The sequence below is a fragment of the Channa argus genome, chromosome 8 (assembly GCF_033026475.1).
Source record: "Channa argus isolate prfri chromosome 8, Channa argus male v1.0, whole genome shotgun sequence".
NCBI classification, from domain to species: domain Eukaryota; kingdom Metazoa; phylum Chordata; class Actinopteri; order Anabantiformes; family Channidae; genus Channa; species Channa argus.
The window spans coordinates 20,531,737-20,548,801 of NC_090204.1; the positions used below are offsets into that span (position 1 = coordinate 20,531,737).

The 17,065-nt window shown below is 39.9% G+C and overlaps 1 protein-coding gene across 1 annotated transcript in view; it reads left to right on the forward strand.

Moving 5' to 3' along the window:
• LOC137132056 (contactin-associated protein-like 4) overlaps nt 1-16,702 on the forward strand; it is a 101,560-nt gene extending 84,858 nt beyond the window's left edge. Inside the window, exons 18-24 of the mRNA XM_067514098.1 lie at nt 3,399-3,638; nt 5,626-5,850; nt 6,909-7,042; nt 8,487-8,574; nt 12,490-12,705; nt 13,158-13,229; nt 15,646-16,702. Coding sequence (XP_067370199.1) covers nt 3,399-3,638; nt 5,626-5,850; nt 6,909-7,042; nt 8,487-8,574; nt 12,490-12,705; nt 13,158-13,229; nt 15,646-15,842 — 1,172 coding nt within the window. The 3' untranslated portion in view covers nt 15,843-16,702. The remainder of the gene's footprint in view (nt 1-3,398; nt 3,639-5,625; nt 5,851-6,908; nt 7,043-8,486; nt 8,575-12,489; nt 12,706-13,157; nt 13,230-15,645) is intronic.
• The last annotated feature ends 363 nt before the right edge of the window (nt 16,703-17,065 follow it).

Genomic DNA, 17,065 nt, shown 5'->3' on the forward strand with positions numbered 1-17,065 from the left:
AAAGCTCATCCTCATTGTCCTTCATGACCCAGCTGGTCTGAAATGCTTCGGAAGCAGTGAGCACTGTTTGATGTGTGCTGTTGGTATTGGTTGTGTTGAGATGCTCAACTGATGCTTTCTGAGCATTGAGCAGCAGTTTCAACGCCTTTGGGCTTGTCCCTTCAGGGGTCACCACAGCGGAACATGTTTCGCACGTTGATTTGGCATGTGTTTTTAAGCCGGATGCCCTTCCTGCCGCAACCCTCCCATTTGTTTTGTCCGGGCTCGGGACCGGGACCAAGGTTGTCCTCGGTGGCTGGGTGGGGCCACACCTGGTGAGTTGTCTTTGATAAATAACCATGTGTTATGCCATGCTGATGGGGGTTATGTGTGTATATGTATTTGTCCATCTCTCAGTGCTTTCTGAACTCCTATGTTCACTCAGCTGCAGGTCCAATTCTCAATTTACAAGTTTAATCTTTTTTCATTTTTAATAAATAATTTTCTGAAACGGCTGGCCACTGATGTTTTTAGTACACTTCACTGTAACCAGAATAAAGACGTGTTTTGTGCATTAGTGCATTTCTATAGCAGAAAACTGTGGGATCCAATCAAAATCAACTGCAGTTCTTCCATGGATAAGTCATGGATAAGGATGTCAGTCAGTGCAGCAGAACAAATCCTTTTTTAAAGATTGTTTTTCAGATTTCTGGTATTTCCACACACTTGCAAAATTACATTTCACATTAAAAAAAGATACAGTGTACGCAGATTAATGTGCACATATGGAATATTTTGACGCAAACTGAGGTTTTACATACTCTCACATTTCAGCTGGCTATTAGATTTATTAGATAATACTTGCTTATGTTAAGTAAAAATGGCTTTTTTTATCCTCTAACTCATTGGGTCAAACTCTCCTCTCCATTCCATCTCTTCCACAGACATATATAATTCTGTTTAACCTCTCGCTCTTATCTGTTGAACTGTATTGGAGCAGGATAAAAATCCATTTTGTATTATCAGGCTTTATCTTCCCGCAAATATTGTGGTTATTCATTCATTCGTAAATGACAGTTTTGAAAGAAAAAAAAACAAAAACAACAACAACCAACAAATAATGATTAGATTGGACAGATGCAGAGAGATGAGCACTGATTGGCTGACTATGTTAATCCTCTCTGAACAGCTAGGAAGAAGTCACCACGAGTCATTCTGCTTATATGGGCAGGGCTGTTCTGGATGTTGTTTACCGCTGATGCAGAGGGATTCATATGCTTGAATGGAAATGTGATGGGATTATGAAATGGACGGCTGCGAGACAGGGAGAGAGTGTGTTTGTTTTTGACTTGATTTACAGCACAGCAATATGCATCTGAGTGCCTCGACTCTCGTGTTTTGGAAAGTGAAAGGCTACGTGCTCCAGAGATTGTTATTGTTAATCCATAATGTTAGCAGCCTCCCATCTGAGAAATCATAATTCACAATACAGCCAAAGACATCTATATTGCTATGAATAGTGTGTCCCATTTGTAGTGTATAAAATTGCCTTACATAACTTGATAAGAAAGTATATGGCCTTGGGTGAATTTATTTGACACAAAGTTATTCTAGTTCAACCCCATTTATTGCAGAGGAAGAAATCTATTGTATACACAATGTTACACACGTCGTTATATGAGCAGTAGTTATAATAATGCTCATATTAATGTGTTGTTATATTGTTAGTGTTGGCTGACATTAACAGATATGTGTCTCTTAATGTCCTTTTGCGTATGAAATATATAATGCAATATATGACTTCTTGTATTCTAACACAAGTGGCTGGAATCATGTCACGCATGAATTTCTTTTGACTCCAACAACAGTCCATTGACAGGTGAAGCTGAACAATGTCACTGGCCTTTTAGACCAAGTGCATTTGATGATTTCTCTGTATTCACAATCAGTATTTTTCTAGAAATTCCACACCATTGTAAAAACAATCTCAAATATACAGTAAGTTTGCTGCGCTGTTATTTCATTCAACTTTTCCTCACTGAGTCATTTAGAGGATGCTTAATTAAATTTCCCACTCAGTGCGCTCTTAATGTGATGCCTGTGTTTTATAACTCTTGCGGCAGAAGGAGACAACAGTCTCACCGAGGCTAGTGATTTAGTGGTAGGAAAAGATGTTCCAGCTGAACATTTGAACCCTTTCCAGACTTAAACTGCGAGCGTAATACGCTGCCAATTCCAATCTGCGAGAACAATGACAACTGTCATGGGTGGATAGAAACTACGATGTCGCCAGCTTGGAACTGCAGGAGAAATGTCCTTTGGCCAAATCTAAACTCATGTGCACGCTGAGAGGTTGCAGCATTAGGATGTTAATTGTCAGGTGAAGAGAGGAAGACATTGTTCCTCTTGCCTTTTAGTGGAAAAACTGATTATCATCTGATACCAGATGGCTCATCAGCCACACAGTTGGCCAATCAACGGCCAGCGCAGCGATATAAGTAGCGTCAGTGTCTAAGTGCCCTGCAGAGTAGACGGGGTCTTGTTGTGCTGCGGTAGCAACGTGTGGCTGTTAGCCATACTTTACTGCAGGGACGAGACAAACAACTTTAGATTTACAGTCTTAGAGACAGAACCAGGAAGAGTGTGACTGTTGTTTTTAAGATTATGTGCTTTGTTACTTTTTAATATACTGAGCTGTCCACTGATGGAGACACTGTATTACCGGACCGGTAATATTTCATATTTTAAAGTTGTTGAATATTGAATCTACACAGAATGTGAAGTTACGTCACACTGTTAACTCCTGGAGCAAGCACAGCATGCTATTGTGGTTAAAATAAATTACCTGCATATCTTTCGTTTTGTGTGGCTAAAAAAAAAAAAAAAAAGCTTAAAAGGTTTAGATTTGTTGGAGCAAAGGTAAGGTGCCACTTACTGACCCACTATGGTGACACTTTTTAGGGGGGGGGCTATTATTTGTCTAGGGGCCCATTTTCTTAGAATCTGTCATCAATAAAATCAAATGACGTTTAAAGTTATTACAATTTGGGAGACGTTTAAAAAGATTTATTTCATCAGTTCTCTGTTAAAGTCAACATGCGGTCAAATGATCCGCTGTGGTGACCCTGAACTCATGGGATAAGCCGAAAGGAACCTTGCAAATCAAAAGCTTGCTGAAATAAGTTTAACCCTTTAAGTAACATTGGCCAAAGGACAATTATTCTTATTGTAGCCAATATTTCGAGCTAACTATACAAAGCAATAATGGCAGATGAACGGAAGGCTCTTGAACATAAAATGATTAGGTGAGTTTAAGGCTCTATATGGTCTATTTGGGGTCCGTCAGAACTGGCGACATAGCATGTGACAGAGACTATGAGGGCTAGTGACTCGCGTACATGACTTGTTTTTGTTGACAGGAGGCACTGCATCCAGACAGAAAGGCTTTCTAGGCTGCATCCGCTCTCTGCAGCTGAACGGCATCACTCTAGACCTGGAAGAGAGGGCAAAGATTACCCCAGGGGTCCGACCTGGCTGCCCGGGCCACTGCAGCAGCTACGGCTCACTCTGCCAGAACCAGGGTCGCTGTGTGGAAAAAGCCAACGGATTCTCCTGTGACTGTGGCCAGTCGGCCTACACTGGGGCCTTCTGCCACGAAGGTACAGACATGTAAACGTGCATGGGGAGACTTCATGTCAGTAAATACACAAGCCAAATTTGATATTCTCCCCTTTAAAGACACAATTGCTATTTTAATGTCAGTAAAAACAGACTGACCACACGCCATGTTTGGGTGTTAAAACAAACACGACTAAACCAATATTCATTTCATAAGACTTAGTTTAAAGCTAAACGAACTTTAATCATAGCTGAATATTATTTTAGTTGTATACATTTTACATCTAGACATTTCTATTCAGAAACATCCCTATCCAGCAACCGCCACGCAGATCAAAAAATATTTGACAGATGAATTTTGATATTTGACACACTGGATGACAAAACCTGTGGGAGACAGTCTGATATAATCTTAAAAATAATGAGAAGTCTCTCCTCCAACTTTAAATTGACTCGAATTTAATTTTCTTGTCGTCAATAAGAGATGAAGAGGACAGGAGATGACAAAGGCAGACTGTGATACTCTATACTCCAAAACACTGCTCCAGACATCGCTGGTTTTGACTAGAACAGCAATAGAAGTTTTGTTATTCAGTAACACTGCCTCTCGGTCAGATATCTATCGTAATGAAGCTTTGTATCCCGCTATCACTGTCATATCATAGTACACATACTCAAATGTATTTGTCCGTGCACAGCGAGCCTGTATTTTCCTCATGTGTTTTCAGTCTAATACTGTGACTGATCTTACCACCAGTGGCAGCACGGCGGTGGAGTGGTAAGCACTGCTGCTTTACAGCTAGAAGGTCCCTGGTTTGAATCTACATGTTCTCCCTCTGCGTGCGTGGGTTTCCTCCCAAAGACAAAGCTTAGGCCTTTTGCATTTTTACTTTAGCGGTTTAGTACGTGCGCACTAAGCGGAGGCTCTCCAAAGAAATTTGTTTGACAGTCTGTCACAGACAGTGATGCATTAGGTAGACGTCAGAGGAATAACACACCCATCACTCACATTCTAGGGAGTTTGGCAGGTTTATTACTCAAATTTCCCAGTGACGACATCAAGTTATTTTGACAGCTAATAAGTTAACAAATCGTCATCAGTTTATTAGCTGTAGCTAGCACAAACTTCATGCGTTGATCGTTTCATGTTTCCAGCTGACATTTAAAATACCAGTCCTGTAAAAAGGAGTGATGAACGTGCACCTGAGGGCTACGCATTGAGGCTACTGCAGGAAAAAAAACAGCATCCTCACTAAGAAAATGTTGTTACTAATATTTATTTCTGTGTTTATATACCATACGTTCTTTTAGACAACTTGAGAAGGAAATACAACATTCAAAGAAGTAGAAAACAAGCTAATGTGTGATTGTTTTAAAACCAAAGGGCATTTGATGTATAGGCTTTACAAAACAAGTATCATGAACTATTGTATTTTGTCCTGGTTCCTAAATGAGGAGAAAAGAGCAAAGATTAGACCGAAGAGGATCCGTCATTACACTGACCCTGACTCGCTGTCTGCTTCACTGCCTGCACGGTTCGTCCTCACGACACTCGTTGTGAGTGGGTCACGATGAGTCCGTCCTGACCTGAAAGGAAAGCACGAGGGTGATCTTTAAGGACCCTTCTAGCCCCCCATGTGATGCATCAAGAGCTTGTTGGAGAGCGTGTTAAAAGTTCCCATACTGTCAAAGTCAAGCATTACTACAGAACTTTGGTTTACTGTATTGTTAAACTTTAAGAAAACAATGAATCAGTTTGGTTAAGAATGTGCTGATCAGTTTTTCACTTGGCTTTTGTCTTTTCTGAGAAATCCATTAAATGTTTTTTGGCCCTGTACTACCAGTATGTTAAAAATAGCATCAGATGCAAGCTTACAAAGACAAGCTGATCCTTTGTTTCCCTCCTCTTGCCTCTGTTAACAGTGGCACAACAGTTCCTCATTGCAGATGCAACATTTACTGTACAGTACAATATAGAGGTATTAGTCAACTTCACTACTGACACAAGCCATTGATTCTCTCTTTCAGAGGTTGCAGCCAGCTTTAAATCTACAACATCCATCGCCTACATGCTGAAGGAATCGTATGAACTGAACAGAAACAACAGCGCTTGGCCTTCCTCCATCTATTCTGACATGACACTGAGAGGGGAAAATATCTCCATGAGCTTCAGAACAAGCCAGAGTCCTGCTCTGCTGCTGTACATCAACTCTTTCTTCAGGGAAAACCTGGCCGTGCTTATCAATGATCATGGTGATCAGGCTCAAATAGCTTTTTTTTTTTTTTTTTTTTTTTTTTTTTTTGTATTCGCTCAAAATAATTAATAATTGTTCCACATATGGTCAAATTGGATGCACTTAAGGTTAAGCTTGTGCAGGAAATGCTGAAAATGTATCATTGAAGATGTTAGGAGAAATATACCTTTGTGTATAAATGAAAGAAATCTTATAAAGTCTGATTTTAGAAAGGCTTTTAGGCTTTTATAACTGTGAGAAAGCAGGAGTGCAAATGTAAATCAGGTTGTCATCGGGTTTCTGCACTCTTGCTGAAGTATCCAGTTAAACCCCAATAAGTGGTTTCTCTTGAATGGTCCAAAAAGTCCTTTCTAAGACCTTTCTCACGTTTCTGTTTTGCAGTAACAGAAAACTCAGAAAACTTTAAAACTGGCTCTCTGAGAGCCTGAAACCCCCTGTGCCCACTCAAAGGCTTATTTTAGTTTCAAGATGTCCTCTTATAATAGCGGCATTGCTTCCTATTAACAAATATTTTTTTTAAAAAGATCCTTTTGTTGACTATGCTGAAAAATTCATAGTGCATTAAGTATTATGTATATATAAGAAAGATTTGCTATCATCTCTGCTCATCTGTAAAGTGCTGCAGAGGATCTTAAGTGTAACACTGTAAAATTGGGGAATTAATTTTATATCATGGAGTGTTTTAGCACCGTATTAAATAGCTTGTAGCTTCTTACTTCGCCAGCTGCTGCCTACATCTGTGTGAAATGCTTCTTCATGGGAGGAGTGAATTCAGGTCTTTAAAATCCCTAAAGCAAGAATGTGGAAATAGTTGAGCTGAATGGTTTAACCTGGCCTCAGCCAAACAGAGCAAAGTTGACTGATACTGATTCGGGTACTTTAAACCAAGCTGCAGAAATAGATATTTCTGCAGATATCAACAATTTGTTTTTCGTTGTTCACAATATGAGCAGTTTGTTTTCTGTAGTCAACATTTGGGTTTAGATTACTATATGAAATCTAACCCGATATTGTTTGCTCGTACTATAATGTAAGTGTTGTTTTGTGTTTGTGAAGATGAGCTGGAGCTGAGGTACAAGTTGCACAGCAGCAGAGATGTCGAGGTGTTAAAGTGCAAAGTCACGGACTTGGCTGATGGACATCTGCACACAGTAACCATCAGGAGACTGGCAGATGCCGTCTCTGTTCAGGTACACACACACACACACACCCACACACACGGTTCACAGTGTTGCATTGGTCACCAAAAGCAGGGCTTTCTTTTGGGTGCACAATCAAACGATGTTGCAAAAAAGAAATGGTGGGGTACCAAACAACTGGAGATGCTGTATATACCTTTAACAGTTCACAGTGCAGTACTTTGTTAAATAAACAGCACCGTGTTGCATCAGGAAGCTAATACGTTGCATGAACACTACTGGAGGCCGATGCTCACTCTCGTGTCTTTAATTGAAACTGATGGCTGCTTCCTGTGTAGCACTGTGCATCATGTGTACAGGAAAGTAATCAGCCAGCTTAATTGCATTCTGTGCCATCATGGTCCAAACTCTGATGAAAAAGAAATATGATGTGCACAAGAGCGTCTGCAACTCAATAGATCCAATCACGAACTGTCTACATCCTGAAAAGAAATGAATTAAGTATGATCAGATCTGATCCACAGGTATGAGAATGGGACCAATTTTGGCATTTAGGTGTCAGCTCAAACACGCCTGACTGATCCACAGAGCCACACACCACAGAAAATAAGCTCGCAGTTTTAATTAATAATAAGACCTGAGCTTTAGAGACCTATATCCACCAAATTACGTAAAAAGCCACAATATGCAGCTTTTATAAATCTGGTTGTGGCCTTCTCTGATTGGTTAGAAGCCTTGCTATAAAAACCATTGAGAGTTAACGTCATTATATTTGTGTGCTGTTCTCTGAGTCTGTGTCATAAGAGGCTTTGCAAGCACCTCTCTACACAAAGATATGTTATGCATGCATAACATATCTTTGTGTAGAGAGGTGCTTAACATATTTCTGCAGCACCAAAAAAAGTTACACACTGCAGTTTTATTAAACAACGTCTTATGTTGATGTTGGGCTTTCAAAATGTTGCCTGAACAACATCCGAAAAACACTGCTGACCACGAAATAAAATAAAAATCTATAAATGCAACATTTCCTCTGTGTTTAAACTACTTTTGTGGTCCTCCATTTTCTGTGGCTCCATTAGGTCTCTGGTTGATCCACATTAGCAGATGTCTTATTGATAAATGGTTCACTAAAGCCCAAATCTCTTTGTTTGCAAGCAATACATCACAGCCTCCTCTGTTTTATTATAAAGGGTGTGTCTGTGTGAGTCATTTACCACCCAATCTGCTCTACTTAGTCGCTCAGCTACTGTGAACCACAGCATCTCACAGGTCTATTGGTTTCTAGCTTTGGTGTTGAGTCCCATTTAAATATGCAGATCCGTCTGGTGATCAAGTGTCTAGATATGTGTTCATGTTCATTTCATTTGCAGCCATGTGTTAGTTTTTTTTAAATAGCAGACTTGTTTAAAAATGTAACAATTTACCCTCGTGCACTTTACATTCTGCTTGCAAAGCTTATACCTGTTCAGATGTGACATGTATTAACTTTTAGATTGACCAGAACGCCAGGGAGGATTTCAACTTGACATCTGAAGTGGACTTCCACAGTATCAAATCGCTCATTCTGGGCAGAGTGCAGGGTAAGTGAGGCTCTCTGAGGCACTTAGACTCATTTGAATAACAGCATTGAGACGTTTGCAACAAAACATTGTTCTGGAGCTCGTCGTTGTTTTTCCTGTTCATCGTGTTAGGTGGTCCAGAGGGGAAGCTGCAGTCTGAGCATCTCAGCTGTGGCGCGTTTTAAAACAAGTTGACATCCATATTCAAATTGCCACATAGAGAGCACTTCACTGCTGGGATGCAAGATAAGAACAACCTTAGGAATCACTCAAGGTGGAGCCGCCCACTTAAGTCTCAGTTATGTGGCATTAGATGCATTATGGAGACATATGGGAGGTTGAAGAGTCTGTGTAAATGGCGTTGTTTTCTTCACTAATGCAGAAGTTCAGGAAAATGCAGTAAACTGTATGTAGGTGAACTTTTATCTGTGTTATCGAAGTGTGAGTAACACAGCAGTTACGTCTGTCTATCTGAGCAGGGCTTCAGACAGCTGCAATGGTAATAACTTCACTTTGTATGGTAATGAGGAAAGACTGAAAAGAGCAAATTACTTAGAAGATTGGAGTCAGCACCCTGCGATTCAGCATAACCACCAATAAGTCTCAGCTGCTGACGACAGGGTCGAGCTAAAGCAGGAAGTCGGACAATACAGTTGAACCTTTATTTGCTTGGCAGAACATTGAGCCTCACATAAATCCAATCATCCTGTGTAGGATCCGTCTGCCCCACGAACCAGGAATCAGCAAGAAGCTAAATCAATAAGCACAATCAGAAACAGAACAACAATCCATAAAAAACTATTGAATACTCCAAATGTTGAACTGGAGAGGTTGACAAGCGTGGAAGCTGCGCGCACACACACACACACACACACACACACACACACACACATTTTAGCCTTGTAACTCCTGGAAGACTAAAGATTTTGATAATGAAACACAAATCAGAATTTAGTTCACATGAAAGAAACTGATATAAAGTGATGCTTGTGCTGTTTTCAGGTTGTGCTCCTTCCTTCCTGTTGTTGGGTGATGACCCGGGACATGTTAGTCTGTGACACAGCCTTCCCTCTGCTGAGCCAGGGGACTGAGTCATATCAGTATCAGAGAGGCAGCCGGATAGTTGATACACTGTCACTCCCTGCCAGCCCTGTCATCCATCAGCCTAACTAATGAACCAGGAAAGAATGGAGAGACACCGATGCTCTCAGGGAGACAGGGAGGTTGCGGGGACAGAATGCTGGCAACACAGTGGGAGGTGAAGTTAAAGGACAGCAGCTGGGAGGAGGTGGACAGTGATCTTCAGTTGTTTGGTACAAGGCCAGTGCTGTCACTGTGAGCTCACACAGATATCCAGATCCATCTTAGTGAAGAGGCATTTCACATTTTGGGATCTTGTCTCACTAGTTTTAGATTTTAGACTATTGTTTGGAAAACAGTGCTGGATAATCCTCTGTCAGAAAAATTAGTTTCATAGATTTGATTCAGTATCTTAGATTTCCAGACATATGTTTTACCTGGGTTTTACCAGCATGTGTCCAAGTACTTCCTGCGTGTTCCCCGTCTGGATCCACAGACACTTGGTGGCTCTGCTTTCCTGCACCCTTCTGATCAGACTGTTGTCTGGTGTAAAGACCCTGCAGCCCACCTCACTGGGCTCATACCAGCGCTTTCCACCCATACTTTCAAAATTCCACCACCAGGTGGATATTTTGAATTCCGATGCTCACAAGCTTCCCCTGACTGGTCTTCCCCGAATTTGACCTCAGTCAATTGTCCTTTTATTGTGTTCCAGTAACATCAGTTGCTTCCTTGGGTCCACATTAAGCTCTCTTCTCTTGGCCCTGCGTAGCTCCCAAGTTACTTAAAATTGCAAAAAATTAATCTACAAAATTATAGTGTATCATTATATGTGAGGGTAATATAATATTTTATTGATCCTGGGGGCAAATTTACAATCTACCAAGCTGTACAACAAAAGTTTAAATTAGCTGCACATTTACCTGATTCAGCATAAAAGTGATTACAAGTGGATGCATGAATATTAAAAAAACGAAATAATATTGTATAAATTATTAAAAAAAAGTGTAATTCTGCATAATGAATACCTCTAATTGTAATATATTTTAATACTAATACTAAGTACACTTTATAGCTATAAGTATTTCTATTCTGTGTTATTGCTACTGTTAATTAAAGTAAAAGATCTGGCTGTAACTACTGTTGACGACTAGTAAAACGTGAGCGTGCATGCTGAGTTAGGCAAAATTGTTTTTCCTACCAACACCTCGGAGACAAATTCCCCACCTGCATGTATTTTAATTAAGTAGAAAAGTGAAATGTAGAGATAACATACAATATGCTAATGCACTGCCAGACAGACAATCTACTGCTTAATCGGTTTTAACTCTATAACCTCAGTCGTTGCCCCCATCTTGCAGGGCAGCCTATAGATATGCAAATGGGCAGGATATAATTCAAAGTCAAATTATTTCATGCTGGTCGGAAGATCCCATTGAATTGGAAACGGTCTCCAGCCAGAGTCCAGGACTCTGCAGTGTCCTGGTTTTGTGGTAAAAAGTTGTTCTTCTCTTAGATGTGCTATGCTATCGAATTGCAGTGCAGGAATAATTGTGGTTCATACTGACATTTATAGCTACTGAAGATTTCATTTAACACCCGCTGTCACAAACAATGCTGATATTAGTACATTAGCAAGGAGTGAGAAAACTGGCACGATCTTTAAAGAGCTTTGTACACATTTGTGATTTCTTACAAACTTTAGTTGTAGCATATGTCTTAAGGATGAATCCTACTGTTTTTGGGACCTCTCAGACATTTGCTCTCAGTAAGACTTATTTAACCAAAACCTGCAATTGTTCACAAGAAATATATTTACATAAAAGGTTACCATGAAATCCATACCTCAAAGGGAAAACATTCTCGTGACTTTAATGATCCGCCCCAAATAGCTACCCAGTCCACAATTGAGCTACCCAGTCTAAAAACAAATTGTAGTATTAAAATATTATATTATAAGACAGAAAAGGAAACACAAAGCAAATCAATAAATTGATTGAAACATCTTTGGAAACATCACACAATCCCCTTAGAATTTATATTCAGATTAAGAGAAAGTGAAGGACACGTTGTCTGTACTAACATGTAAAGTACTGTGCACTTTATCCTCATAAAGTACAAAAAAGATAATTCAGTGACGCTGGCTTTTACTTTCGGTATTGGCAACAAATTGGTGCGGGCTCATTAAAAAGCCAAGCAAACTGCCATTTAAAACTGATTTCATGGTGTACACGGCTCCTTCTCCCAAGCACTTTTACACACAGCAGCAATAAAGTTTGGACCTCACTGAGGACTTGATGTGCAGCATCACTGCAGCTGTTGCTTATCGTTTATTTACCCACTTGCAAATGATCCACTGATCAAGGCTACATTTCCTACAAAAATGTAGAAAAACACAGTTTTCAGAGCACAAGCGACTACATGTTTCAGCAGCACTGGAGACTGTTGGCTTTGCATTAGAAGTCAATTCAGCTTTGATGCGTGTGTGTAAAGTGCCTAATACAGTATGTGGAGTCTCATATTATTGACGAAAAATACAATTAAAAATGGGTTTTCGATGGAAAACCTGCCGTCACTGGCAATGAACACTACTAGTGTACACAGAGAAGTAATTATGTTGGAACATTATGTTTTTGACATTTTTATGCCATGTCTAATGCCTCGTTTTTATTTGCCAAGTTGCCAATAAAACATCATTTCCACTACTAGACTCTAGAGAATATAAAGCGGCTGCTTATTAAAAACAGGGTCTCCTCAAAATTAATGATTATTTTTTGCAGGATAAATAATCGTCACTGGTTAAGTGTTGGGTGTGCAATTGGATCTTGCTGATAACGTTTCGTCCCCTGTGTTCAGAGCCCGACGAGCTAGATGCAGAGCTGGCCGGGCTGGCCTCTCTTGGCTTCACCGGCTGTCTGTCGGCTGTCCGCTTTAACTCCATCACTCCTCTGAAAGCTGCTCTGCTGCGCCCTGACAGCCCTGTTATTGTCACCGGCCCACTGACCCAGTCGAGCTGCGGTTCCTCCTCTCCAGCCAATCCCTATGCAGCAGAAACCACACACCCCTTATCAGGTACAAAGAACAGGGATCACCCCGTGTATCCTCTCTCCTCCTTCTGTGTGGTATGTCTTCGATATTGTTCTTCCAGCTGTTCATTAGACTTGGTACGGGCTCATTAAACATAGTGTTCAGTAAGCAGACTGAGTGATGGCGCAGCGACTGATGAGATTAGTCAGAAAATTGTAGTGAACTCCTTTGAGGTTGTGCTGAGCCTTTCAAAAAGCCCTGTCTGCACTGAGGGATGGTTTTCAGTCTCACTCTACCTTCACCCTCATCTGTCTCTAAACTCATTTACCTCTTCCTTTGTTATTTTATGTCACATTTTTCCTTTGTACTGTACTCTCTCTCTCTCTCTCTCTATTATTTGATCTACCTTCTTTCTCCACTCTGTAGTTAACCTTTTGGCTTCTCTTTCTTGATTCCATTTCTGCCTTTTTCTTAATTAATTTTCTTCGTCTCTGCAGAGCAACCTAGTTCAGTGGATCCAGGTCAACCTTTGGTCAACGCGATCAGGAGTGACTCCGCTCTAATTGGAGGTAAAGCAGTCCACCTAAGCAGGAATGAAAATTGTTTAATAAAGTATAATTGTCTCAAACCTCTACTATAGAATATCACGTACTATAGAAATAGTCCAACACTGTGCTGTGGAAAAGCAAAAGAGATACTGAAGTGGTGGGTTAGACTGAAATAATACAACTATTACTGAACCTACCTTTAGAGGAAGAAGTAGTTTTGCTAATGTAGGCTAAACCTGGAAAAAGAAGCAGTGTATAAAGATTCTGGATTTAAGCTGACAGTGGTATTTAAACATGGGTTTCCATTATACAACCACTTTAACGCACCACCTAACTTGGCCACATCATATTTCATCTTTCAAATTGATTTAGCTTTTCCAAAGAGAGCTAGAAGCTTACGTAAAAGAAATGGCCTCTGTTTGCAAAAACAGCGCTTTAAAAAAAAAAAAAAAAAAACGCATATTGACTTTTTGTTACATAGCAACAAGAAACGGTCTTTAATCACAGAAAAGTCTCAGTTATTGCTTTAGCGTTTGACAGTTTGCTCTGTGCCATTTTAGATTTGGATGAAAATGTCAGCAGGGTGAGTTGAGGCAAAACCCACATTGTCCCAGAACAATACACATTCATTTATGACTGCTCTTCTGAAATGTGAAGACAATATTACTGCGTGCTTTAATTAACACACAATAAAGGACAGAAATGGTCTGATTAAATCTTCAGACTTTCATCTTTCACATGGAACTTTTTATTAATATCCCTTGTATTTAACTAAAAGCTGCAGTGTACACAAGAAGTAAAACAACATAAAATATTACCATGAACTTTGCTTGGCTTATTCATACCCCAAATGGAAATAAATCCTCCTGAGTTTAATGATCCTATAGCCAATCCCCTACAGTAGCACCACCATTAGAGGTAAAAGTAGTAGTTGTGTAGTTTTTTCCAACAAGCACTAACACTGCAGGGAGTCATATCAACTCACACTTGTTGCTTAGTAGTTGTTGCCTGTTAAGATAATTTCCACTTGATCAAAACCAAACACCACCAAGTCGGCTGGAGGCCTCTCTTTGTCTCCTCCTTTTCTGTATTTTACATTGTGGCTCTATGTGGGGTAAAATCTACTCAATGGCCATAAAGCGACGTAAGAGAGAGAGAGAGAGAGAAGATACTGTCCTCTTGTTTCAACCGTTGTCAGGTAAAGACAGAAGTGAAACATTCATGGAAACATCACACAATCCCCTTAGAATTTATGTTCATATGAGGAGAACGTGTAGGACATGTTGTCTGTACCAACACAGAGTGAACTTAATGTATCCAACAAAAAGTACAAACTGGTACCTCAGTGACACTTTCTGTAGACAAATAATTGATGTTGGCTTATTAAAAAACCAACCTATTTTAGGTTTAGTTGAAAAAGGGTGAATTGTGACAAAAACACACACAGTCCCATGACAATACCCATTGAATTAAATTAAGACACAGAGACCAGAGTTTAATCTTCCAAATTTCATCATTCACATGTGAGGAACGTTCCATGAATATCAATTTCATAAAACAATGTAGAAAACTAAAATACACAGCAGTGCATCTGTACTTTCATCAATGAGGAATTAAGTTACGTTACTGACCTGAAATGTGAAATGTCTCATATTGTGCTATTAATCGGTTAGATACAGTGTTTAGTACAGTATTCAGTGCACGTTTACTTGTACATGGAGGATTTTGAGAATATGTTTTAACCCATGGCTGTTACATTCTTTCACACATTTTTTTTTTGTTGTTGTTGTTGTTCTAGGTGTAGCTCAGGTTCAAATATTTCATAGGAAACACAGCTACAAGGATTTTGTGTTTATCCCTCGGTTATTCTGTCTCAGTTTAAAGTCTGTGAGCCTGTTTGAACATGGCCAAGCAGTTATGTCCTATAGAAATCCACAGTAGCTACACATGTTTGCAGTAATGTACCGTTTAAACCCATAGTTTGATACTTAAAATCTGACCAAGAAACCTGCAGTACAGTAACTTCTCCTAAAAGTACCAACTGCAATTTTAGTATCTGTTTCTGTACAGATTACTTAAAACAGTTTGCCACATTGTGGGTGCTAGTTTAACTTAGTGCAGCCAGAGTTGTTCCTTCTTGCTTCCAGCGCTATACTTCAGTGCCATGTGTAGTTTACATTGATTGTTTCTCACCAGAACATGATTTGTTCCCAACGTGTAAATAATCCATTTTCACCAGTAGCAATAGTGTTACTCACTTAATAAAAGCTGCGACCTGATGTCCAGTGTTCAAAATCTTCAGACGTTGCATTTGGACGTGGGAGGGGTTTTCATCTTCTCACGTGTTTTCTCTTAATCGTAAAATAAAGTGACCTGCAGAAAGTCAACAACACCGGTCACATTCACGCGAGTGAGTTCTGTGTTTTGTTTTGTTCAGGGGTGATCGCCGTGGTGGTCTTTCTTACTGTGTCTGCCTTGGGGATAATGGCCAGATTCATCTGCAGCCGAAAAGAGACTTATAGAAACCGAGAAGTCAAAGCAGCACAGCCAGAAGAAGGCCACGAGTTCCCGTTCAGCAGCGAGGTGGACTCTCAGAGTGCTCCCAGTGAAAACCAAAAGGAGTATTTCATTTAGCAGGAGCCCTGACCTCCCAGGAAAGAGCGGGGTGACTTGCCAAGCGCTTTTGTAAGGCACACAGAGCCCCTCTGCTTCTGGTCCCACATGAAGAAATCGAACAATTCATGACTTTAGCTGTGCCCTTCTTTTTGTAAATATGTTACACTTTGCTAATAAAATGGCAAATGTGTTGGACTCCATCCCCTTAAAAAAAACAAACAAACAAAAAAAAAACCACATCATTTTTCTCTTGAGGATGTAAATATTTAAAAATGTACAGTAAATGGTGATTTGTGTGCTTTTAAGATGTTTGCAGCCAGGGGGCGGCTGACAACATTCTCCATATTGAACCGAGTGCTAATAGATCCTACTGTACGCAGGCCGACTCACCCATGGACTCGAAATTGGTTAAAAATGGTTAAAGCACTTTTACACAAGGTAACTGTACGTTTTGGTAACTAATCCAGAGGTGATGGCAGCCGCTCCATGACTTACAGTTTATTTCTTTGCCATACTGAAATGTTCTAAATTATTTATTAAAGGGAAACGTGTATGTGGTGACCAAAACACAAGTTCATTTCAGTTAAGCTTTATTTTTGGACTTGATTTATAAAATGCACGTTTTTTTTCTACAACGATGATGTACTTTCTGCCAAATCCAAGGGTGGAGGAGTGACGTAAAAGACGAGCCAAAGCACAGGGTCAGAATCAAGTACAATGTGTCATAACTAATCATAATTTCTACACCTGCTGCATATATGAATACTAATTTAAAGTAATGCTAAGGACGGCTGCTCTCTCTTTGAATTAGTCTTACAACTCTATTTTACTCACTGTGCTTTCTCTTTCTCATGACCAAAATAAACACTTTACAAGGAGCACAAGTTTTTTTTTTAATACCTCCCGCCTGCAAAAACTGCCAATATCAGCTGACATGCAAACTGAAAAGCCTCATGGGCTATAAAAAACACTGGCTGACTTTCTCCTTCATTACATTGCAGACATTTACCGTGTTTTTGCTGAAGCACTAATCTGTGTGTGTCTGACAGGTAGACTAAGAGATATTCAGAACAGGAAATATGATTGAAAAGAAGCTGACAATGAGTTATAAATGATGTAATGAAAGCTAGCCATCCAAATATAGTGCTGGATAGTTATACTTTACTGTCTCTGCAACACTTTGGCTCGTGGGTGGGTTTTAAAAAGGCAGGAGCTGTAGAGAGGTAGAAAGTGCTTTTTCT